The 10112-nt window shown below is 36.8% G+C and overlaps 1 protein-coding gene across 1 annotated transcript in view; it reads left to right on the plus strand.

The window, feature by feature from the left end:
• Nucleotides 1–9257, plus strand: part of LOC149245365 (DEA(D/H)-box RNA helicase family protein) — a 311539-nt gene extending 302282 nt beyond the window's left edge. The window contains exons 6-8 of the mRNA XM_089457754.1: nucleotides 8008–8136; nucleotides 8229–8401; nucleotides 8540–9257. Coding sequence (XP_089313880.1) covers nucleotides 8008–8136; nucleotides 8229–8401; nucleotides 8540–8762 — 525 coding nt within the window. The 3' untranslated portion in view covers nucleotides 8763–9257. The remainder of the gene's footprint in view (nucleotides 1–8007; nucleotides 8137–8228; nucleotides 8402–8539) is intronic.
• The last annotated feature ends 855 nt before the right edge of the window (nucleotides 9258–10112 follow it).

Below are 10112 nucleotides of genomic sequence, written 5' to 3' on the forward strand. Positions count from 1 at the left end.
TTTGTAAATACTTCATCCTTGGTTTTTAGTAATTAAACCTAGGTCTTTCTTCAATGATTATCTATAAATGTGACATAATATAGATGACCTCCAAGTGATTTAGGAGTCATAGGGCCACATACATCGGAGTGACTGTGCTCCAAGATTTCTTTTGATCGTGAAGCACTACTTCCAAATGGTCTCTTGGTATTCTTGCCCAATGCACATCCCTTACATACTCCTTCATGATCTTCGTTTAGTTCAGGTATTCCATCTGCTATGGGGCTTAGAGTTGGAAGGATTTTGAAATGTAGATGACCAAATTTTCCATGTCAGAGTTTACATGGACTAATTTCAATGTCAACTAGGGCTTGGGCTAAAGGAGGTATCAGTTTGTAAAGTCTTCCTTCTCGAATGCGAATGACTCTAGTTTGTTTTATACTTGAGTCTTTACTCCATACAACAACCTTTCCATCAATGAAAGCTACTCTATCACCCTTATCTTCTAAGCTTGAAATGGAAAGTAGGTTCTTATGCAAACCTAGAACAAATAGAATGTTGTTGAGGTTGATGTTGCTTCCATTCTCCAACTTTATAGAGGTCGATCCAATACCCCTTACGAGATAGCTCTTGTTATCTCCAATTTCCACTGAATAAGTAAATTTACCTTTTGATAAGGTCTTCAATTGTTTGGGATGGCCAGTCATGTGCCTTGATGCACCTCTATCAATTACCCAAATACTTTCATCTTGGAATGTGCCAGAGAGAGCCGAGAAGAGACTTTCATCCTTGTCCTTGATTGATACCTTCTTTGAAGAAAATAAGAGACTCCACGCTTTCTAGATACCTTCCTTGAGATGGCTTGCAATCTTGGAACACTTCTTGATGAACTTCCTCACTGTAGAGGAGATCTTCATGATGCCCTTTGCTAACTTTAGCTCTAATACCATGTTGAGAATTCAATAGGGCAATGAATATGTTAATTCTCTTCAACTTGATCACTGTTTGTGTTATCTTTTTACTTATTAGCTTTGATCCTGATTATTACAATGTGATAAACATCAAACAACTACCAAAACAATAAGAATAGTTACACAATCTATAGGCTGCAAGCCAGGGCCAAAACGCCTCCTCTTGAGAGGAAAACCCTTAAATCTCTTCTCTTCTTATAGATATTTCAATTGAAGAATACCATGACCTAATGACTCATACCAATACCCTCCAAGATCAAGATCAACTTCTTGAGATAGTGTGCAAACTCTGTACTTTTCAATCCCAAGTAAATCTCTTCCAATTGGACCAACTCGGCCTCCTACTGCAAGAACTTCAATCTCCTATTGCAGATCCGAAATTTCGACTCCACAACAACTACTGCTGCCACAAGTGGGAACTTCAATCCTCTTCCTAGAGCCTTCTTCTACCCTTCGCTTTCCTTTCCTTGTGACTTAGGGTTAGAGAGATACCCTTAGTAACCTTCGCTTGCCTTCTTCCTTTCCTTCGTCCCAAGATCGAACTAGATGAGACCCTTGCGCAGAAACCCTAACTTCCTCTAGCACGTGAGAGAGAGAGAACTAGCCCAAAACACTTCGTCCTTCTTCGACCTCTTCTTCGTCCTTCTTCTTCGACCTCTTCTCCATTCTCTTCTTCGCATAGAATGAGAGATGAGTGAGTGCTTCTTCAAGGGGTAGACATGGCTCTCCAATTAGGCCGAATTGACAGCTTCTAGGCCGACTTGATCTTGGAGGGTATTCCGACACTTTAAAGACAAAAATAAATTTTCTTTACAAGTTACAATGTGCCCATTAGGGTCTTCAATATATGACAATGACTCTTTTGCCTTCTAGATCTAGGACAAACCCTAGAAACACTCAATGGGTGCTTGATCTATAAAATAAAATAACTTGTGCACGAAACCCATGCTCCAATAATAATAATAATTTCTTTTCATTTTATAATTTACAAAAAATACATTTCATACTTATGAAGACCGAAACTAGTTACACATTTTTCTCACTTTTAGCATTCTTGAATCAAACCTGCAAATTGACTTAATCATCAAGATATCAGATATTCTTAAGCGGAAGCAAATTAATTTACAAGACCAACCCTAGATGGGGTTACCAATTGATTGGCGAGGGTTTTAGCTTCAAACCCTAAATTCTTTTAAACTTCATAATTTTCAATATCAACAATCCTGGTGTTTCACAAACTCTAGGGCTTATTTCTTCAACCCTTTATCAGGGTTTTGCTACCCCAAAATATCAGATTCTCAACAATAATCTGATTAGACTTTGTCCTCTTAATTTCTTTCTCCTTTGCTAGAACAGAGAGCTCAAGGTACAAATCAATGTATGAATACTTGCAACCTGTCAGCAATGTATACAAGCTTTGTAGAATATCTTCACGAAAACTTCTTTTATCACGACACAACAGATTTCCCCATGTAATATCATCAAGGTCTTTGATATATATATAAACACATTTGGGCCTCAACATTTCAAGGAAGAGATCTAAGACTCCCATCATTCTAGCGTTCTGGTTCTGTATAAATTTGATCATATTAAGCAAAACATTCAGTAGCAGAGAGGTCAGCTTTCAAGACAGTCAGGTCAGTTGCATCAGTTGAACTTACACACATATATATGAAATAGTTTCGATTCATGTCAACAGCAAACCTCAATAGAAGTTCAGAACTTAGCAGCAGGAGTTTTAGATTCTTCTTATGTAACAACTTCGGTTCTCTTCATAACACATTGTAGCTTCATGTCTTCAGGACTTCAGATAGAACCCCATTAGAAGACGCAGGGTCTTTAATAGTGACATATTTGACCTCAGGCACGAGATCGTTCTCAAAAACAGAATCACTAGGGCTCGGCCTAATACCGATCGGTTATCTTGGATCCTCCTTATACTGTAGACAATTCCCACAGGAATTAACTGAATCTCCACCTCTAGGCTCTGATCACAATAGTAGATTTGAATGGTTCTCCACATAGATTCAATCTCTTGTGAAAAGGCCTCCACATAATAAAAGTAGCATAAATCTGATCCTTTACAGCCAAAATTTTGTCAAGGAATAGTGCTTCAATTTTGAATTTTATGATCTTTAATAAGAGTCCAGAGACTCAGATTTTCTTATCACAATTTAAACATGAACCAGATGAGATAAATGTTATTTACTTAAATTTCCTTTTTGATGCCTTCTTCTTAGATGCCTATGTATAGATGAGCAGACCAGATGTTAATGAGATCATCGAAGGAGGACAAGAGGGAAGCTTATAGCCTTAGATAAGTTCCGACACCATCCCCCAAAAATAGCATAACACCATAGAGGCTTGCATATTATTACAACGATGGATAACATACAAAATATAGTGTCATAGAGCTCACACAAAGCCACTCGGATCTAACATAAAAGGATGCTACTGAGATTGCAACCAACACTTAAATGACAAGCCATAAAGAATATAGTAACACTAGGTCCACACGATCAACGCAAATTCTTGTTCTATTCTTAAACATGAATATGCCACAGAGATGCTTGGATGACCACAGAGATAGGATCTGGTCGATTCTTTATCTTGCTAGAGGATGTGGATACGCTTTGGAACAGCAGCTCGTTGACATAGTAAGCTCAGATTTCACATATGTATTTTTTTTTAGGTCTTCACATATATATAGAACTTTGATTAGGCTCAAGCAACCTCACAGTTCTGTGAATTTCATGAAGAGTTTATGCCATAGGATCATGCGTGACATATAGAAGGAATGTTCGTCTTTCAATTAATGACAGTCACAAAGTTTGTAAAAAGAGAGCCTTGCCATGCACATGGAAACAATTCATAATTCCATATATTGCTTTGAGTGACAACCTTCGCATGTCACTAGAGAGAATGTCAGACCTTCGCATATACCATAGATTTGTTTATCCACAGAAAGGAGAGTGCTGATTTGGGGTAGCATCGGATGTGCTCTAGCCATGAAAATTGGTGGAGAGGTTAGTTAAAGCACATGAGATCTCCAAGACCCAGAAGTGGTTTGGGCAGATTCTCACCAGTTTGGGAGATATTAAAATAATTGATATTTTTAATGGAGTTCCTAAGTCTAAACATCGGAAAAATAAAATATTAATGGCTATTAATATAAAACTGGGTTAGAAGGTTCCAAAAGTCATGGATCAAGCCAAATCTAATCTTAGCTGTTGATTAGAGATTTAATCTTGGCTGTTGAAGGACCAACGATAAAAGTATAAGAAGATGCTTGAGGGTCAGTTGGAGAACACGCCAGAGTGATCAGTTATTCATTTTGCTAGAGCGGGGTTGCTAAGCAAAGTTGAATCAGTGATTAGCAGTGAGGGGCAGTGAGTACGAGGTAGAGAGGCAAGGACAATATTGGGAGACCAGCATAGAAGCAGAGAGAGCGAGAGTAACAGTGAGTCCAGGCTACGCATAACCCAACAGAGGTAGCGCAGAGCCTAGAGAGATTGCGTCATCCACGCAGAGGGCAGAAGGAGTGACATAGAGGCTCCCAGAGGCTGATGCAGAGGGTCTTGGGGTTGACACAGAGGGTCCTAGGGTTGATGTAGAGGCCAGAAGGGCTAGCGCTGAGCTTCAGTTGTGGCGGAGAGGGTTTTGTGGGACAAGTTTTCTGAATACCTGTTTCCGGATATAGAGGTATTGCTGCCGTGTAGTTTTCTCTGTCGGGTGAGCCTGTTAGGCACCCAGTTGTACTCAGATAGACTGCATAATAATATAACCCTCAAAATAGCTGCATTGGTTTTCCCGCATTGGGTTTTCCGGGGACATTGGACCAAAATAATGGTGTCACTTGTGTGCTTGTTTTCTTTCAGTTGTTGATCTGTAGGTGTTGAGACTGTACTTGTGTTTATTTTCAGTATTTATATGGTTAAATAACTTGTTAAGTAATTAAACAAGTAGGTGAAATAAACCAGATAGTGCAGGAAGAATTTCTAACAGGTTAGAATTAGAAATTCCAACAGAGTATGATCCGAAATTCACATGAAAACAGACTGGGTTTCACAAAGAGATCCCCTTGACACTTAAACCTGAGATTCATATGTCTGCACAAGTTTCTTTTGATCGAGAGACTTAGATAAACCCAAAACTTCACATATTTCTTTAGAGATAATAAAATCCCACAGAGGTAGCTTGTATTTTAGGTTGTAATTTTTGTCATAAACAGAGATTCAATGCCATAGTGATTCGACCTATATTGCAATGTTACCAGACTCGGAATTGGAAACAAATTGGCAATGTAAAACAACGAAGAGTTTTAATCGGATTGGGAAAAATCGTGAAAAAGTCAGGAAAAAATCGGTAAATTCAATAAATAAAGATATGCACATATATTGAATTAAAAAAATTAAATTTCATTGATATTAAAGCCATGCCCAAACAAATGCATAATAGCAATAGATGTCCAAAATATCATGAATGAATAAGTATCTCGTATATGTTACGAGTTCAAACATGATCCAAAGTACTGAGCATTGACTCCTAACTAGTGACTACATAGCACCAGAAGAATCTTGCTTCTAAAAGTTTATAAAACACTGCATACTAATCAGTAAAAAAGCAGTAACTGAAATCTCTTGATTGCTGCTGAAATGATACGATAATGGTTTTCTACTGAAATCTTTGACAAAGCACACCGCACACTACGTCTCTATTACACTACACCACTATTACGTGCAGTAAACTGAAACCGAAACCATGCCTCTATTACCTTCTCGGCGTATGAGTTGCCGGGCCTAAGTAGTGAGAAGTGAGTTACGAACCAACGTTTAATTTTTAACCCAACTAAACCACGCAGCGAACAATGTGGCAACCCTAAAAGTTAAAACTCGTGCTCAACGTGTCGAGGGTTGAAAATCGCCTCAGTTGCCTAAATCACAATTAATTGGTGAGTCGTGAGTCAAACTTGCGTTGACCACAAGTCAAACTTAGTCAACGCGAGTTTGACTCGCCCAGGGTTGAATCAAATCGTTTGAGGGAAGAGTAGAGTTTGACTCACGATTAATCGTGAATGATCAGAGATTCATGTTTCATTGCTACATTGCAGGTCTCTGCGAGTCCACTGTTGGTTTTAAATGCCACAAGAAGCTAGAATGCCTTCAGCCCTCAAAGACAATACTTCCCAGGCCTTCACTATCCTTCCAGAAATTGCCTTTTGGTCTTCAACCTTGCTCTTAAGTGATCCCCCAACTCTGATACCATGTTGAATTTTGACTAGGGCAATGCTTAGAACAATTTTCTCACACAGATAACAATTATTAGCATTAGAATTTTACATCATTAAAAACAATATAAAGAATTTATTCATAAGCATGAAAGAGCAGTAGGAAAACATCAAGAGACCTGGAGACAATAAGACGAGACACATAAATTTAGTCACACAGCTAGGGCAAAACCCACAAGGGGAAAACCTAGAAAAGTTCTTCCTTATGAGAGAGAGAGAGAGTTTCCAGATTCATCTATATATCATAAATAACAATAGAAAAATAATAACCAAACCAGTAATCAAAATCATGATGAAGTGCCATGTCAAAATTCAAGTCCCTGAAATTTCAGCCCTCCCTAGAATTTCGGCCCCCTGAAATTTTGGCCCTCCTATAATTTAGCTGGATCAAGGATGTATGAGACCAAGTTTGATGTGTCCAAATGAGGAGAAATGATCTCTTTTATATAGCCTTCAAGTGGGGATTGAATGGGTGCCTCTTAGGGGCCCAACCGACTTAGTAAATTTTGGAGCTAAATAAAAAATTTAATTTCCATTTATTTTTCAAGATGAAAATACCGACCATGGCTATCATATTTTCCAACACTTGGGACGCATTTATTTGATGTTGTTGTTGCTTTAGATCTTAAAAAATTGAGAAAAAAAGTAGCTTTTGTAATTTTTTAATTTTGCCAATGTTTACCAATTTTTATCGATATTTTCCTAATTTTTACCATTTTTTGCTTTTCCGGACCCTTGCCAATTTTATTTTGATACCGATGTCAGCAACATAGATTTACATTAAATTTTTTTGCATAGAGATGTGCTCTACAGCCCAGGATTGGGGAGATGTTCATGTTAGATAGTTAAATTTAAAATTAAAAAGAAAAAGAAAAATTAATGTCTGCTCAATTAAAATTAAAAGTACAAATAGGATATATTTGATGTAGGCTCAGTTAAAATTAAAAACATATGTTTATGCAAAGCATCAACAAACAATTTGAACTGAGGAATACAAAACATATAATTAATAAACATAAAAAAATAACAAATTTAATAAAAGCATATAATTAGAAATAAGAACATTTCTATATATAGAGATGTGAAAATTATATTAAATATAAATAATATTATTAAAAATCAGTATAGATTCATCTTAACTGTGGATCTACCAAGTGTTGAGAGGAAGCAAGTCTCTTGAGATGCAAACATTTCCTCAGGTTTTGCACTCACAAAGAAGTTTGCATCTTGAGAGATTTGATTGGCGCTTGGTACATCTGGAGTTATAATGGATCTATGCTGGTTATTCATTTTCCAGCATTGTCTATGTAAATTTGTTCATCCTAGTTTATTTCTTCCATGCAATTCAGATATTTTTGTTTTGAATAGACTATTCTCTCTTTAGTCAATTCAGAGTTTATAGCTGCAAATCCATTTTCAGTTGATCATATCTGTGAATCACTACAATTACAAGTCAAAATGATTTCATGATAAAAGTTGATGTTCTGAATTTTTTTCTCTGATCCATATTTCAAGATTCTAAGAACTATTATTTAGCCGCTAGACAATTTTAATTCTCCGGGCTTTTGTTCTGATATTTTTCCTATTATAGAACATTGTGCTACCTTTCAGAAGCCAGCCAGCATTCTACAGAGCCTGCTGGCTGAAGCAACTTAGAGCCAGATCTTGCTTTTTGTGTGGTGGTATCTTTGGGGTTGGCTGAGAGGTTCAACTTAAAGTTACTAATTTGCCACAGCATTGCATAACCTGTTTGTTTTCTCATTTTTTCAGATCCTTATAGATTGTAGTGGGGAGGGAGAAGAAAAGAATCCAGAGACAGCATTCTCAAACAAAAAGACAGCCCTGCTACAACTTGTGGAGCAGAATCCTGTTCAGAAAACCCTTATCTTCTGTAACAAGGTCTCAATTTCTGCTAGATATCTGAAGGTTTTCTCTGCAATAAGTTTGGAAAGCTTTTCTAGACATAATGTTTATGTGTGCTCTGGTCGCAGATTGAAACATGCAGGAAGGTAGAGAACATCCTAAAGCGGTTTGATCGAAAGGGCACGAATATCTTTGTCCTTCCATTCCATGCAGCTGTATCACAAGAATGTCGCATTTCAAGTTTAGAGCATTTCCTTGATTCCCAATCTGAAAAGGCTTTATTTCTCATTTGCACTGACAGGTATGAGTGTCTTCTCCTTTTTGATCTGATGATCAATGCAGTTCCAGTTCATATCAAAATGTTTAGTATTTTCTGTACTTGGTTGTTCCTATTGCTGCAGAACCTTATATCTAAACTACGCATGTTCTCTTTCTGTAGAGCTTCTCGGGGCCTTGACATAATTAATGTGGACCATGTCGTGCTTTTTGATTTTCCTCGTGATCCAAGCGAATATGTGCGTCGAGTTGGAAGGACAGCTCGTGGAGCAGGTGGTAGAGGAAAGGCTTTTATCTTTGTTGTAGGTAAACAGGTTTCACTAGCCCTTCGAATCATTGATAGAAATGAGAAAGGTCACCCTTTACATGCTTTGCCTGACTCATAATTGCAAGGGGCAACTACTAGATATATATCTTTCTTTTGCTAAAGGAAGCAAAATGTTTTTGGAGCCTGTTGGAGCTCTTAAGGTCAAGATATAGATATTGTAAGAAGATCTCAACATGAGCAAATCAAGAGCATGAGCTGAAATCATTTATATTCCGGTGCAAAGCTCTTTCTATTCATAATTAAACACGAGGTGGCATATTTTTGGCAACCCATGGCCATCCAATTTTTGTATAAAGCTGCAAGTTTTCCTTTCTTACAACTTAAGACTCAGATATTTTGGTTTACTAATCTTAAACTCGAGAGGGGTTTCAACCTCCACTTGAACTGAGAATCTCATTTCTTGTCTCTTTTTGGTAGCCATATTGAAAATTATGCTTTGCATGGAGATACCCATTTGGCAAAGTATATAGGTTCATTTACTCCTAATTTCATGATCTTGGTTTAATGTATCCTTGCTTCTCTCAGTTTAATATTTATTTATAGCTTGGTGCCACTGATTGACTTGAACATTGGTACGTAATTATCTTGGGAAAACCAACATTGTTATTGATGTCTTTTACATAAAATGGTTGTACTCCAAATCACAGTAATTAAGCTAACCAGAGAAATATTTCTTATTGTTCTAACGTCCAAGATTTCATTGGATATTTATTAATGATGAATACGGGGCTAATATTTTAAATTTTAAAACTGGACAATGTCTTAAGATGCAATGATAAGTACCTACTGGAGGATTCTGTAGTAGAAATGACCTAGTTATACAAACTATTGAGGTCTAGACTGTCATCAATTGGGTTACATGACTAAGAACTCCATATTCGTGTTCCGTCTTCTTGTTTGATGAACTAGCTTAGTACACTTGTCAAATAGCATTATGCATACTATCTAGGAGCCAAGTTATTGCCATCTGAAAATGAAAACTGCAAAATAAAGCTGTAATATATATTTATAATTACTTCAAATTTTATCATTCTTGCTTCCATTACTTCAAATTTTATCCCTTGTAATAGAACCACGTCTTCTGTTGCTACTGCACTTCTTATTCAAAAGTACGATTATTGGAAGCAATTCAAATTTGACTTATAGTTGTGTTAGATTTACCCTATTTTGAATGTGTATTTGTGCTTTTATTTATTTTGAAGTTTAATAGAAAAAAGACCTAATACATCAAGCAAATGAAAAAGCAATCTGTCCCATACACTATCTTTAACCTTGTAAATGTTAAAATAATTTTTCTTTCTTCTATCCATGTTATTTTAATCTTTTGATATATGGTGTCACAATCCTGGATTGTAAATGACCGATTACTTATGTGGTTGTATTATCTAAGTCTTCCATTGTCATCAGC

This window comes from Pinus tabuliformis, chromosome 7 (genome assembly GCF_031772625.1).
Source record: "Pinus tabuliformis cultivar Carrire ecotype Pingquan chromosome 7, CPIR1, whole genome shotgun sequence".
NCBI classification, from domain to species: domain Eukaryota; kingdom Viridiplantae; phylum Streptophyta; class Pinopsida; order Pinales; family Pinaceae; genus Pinus; species Pinus tabuliformis.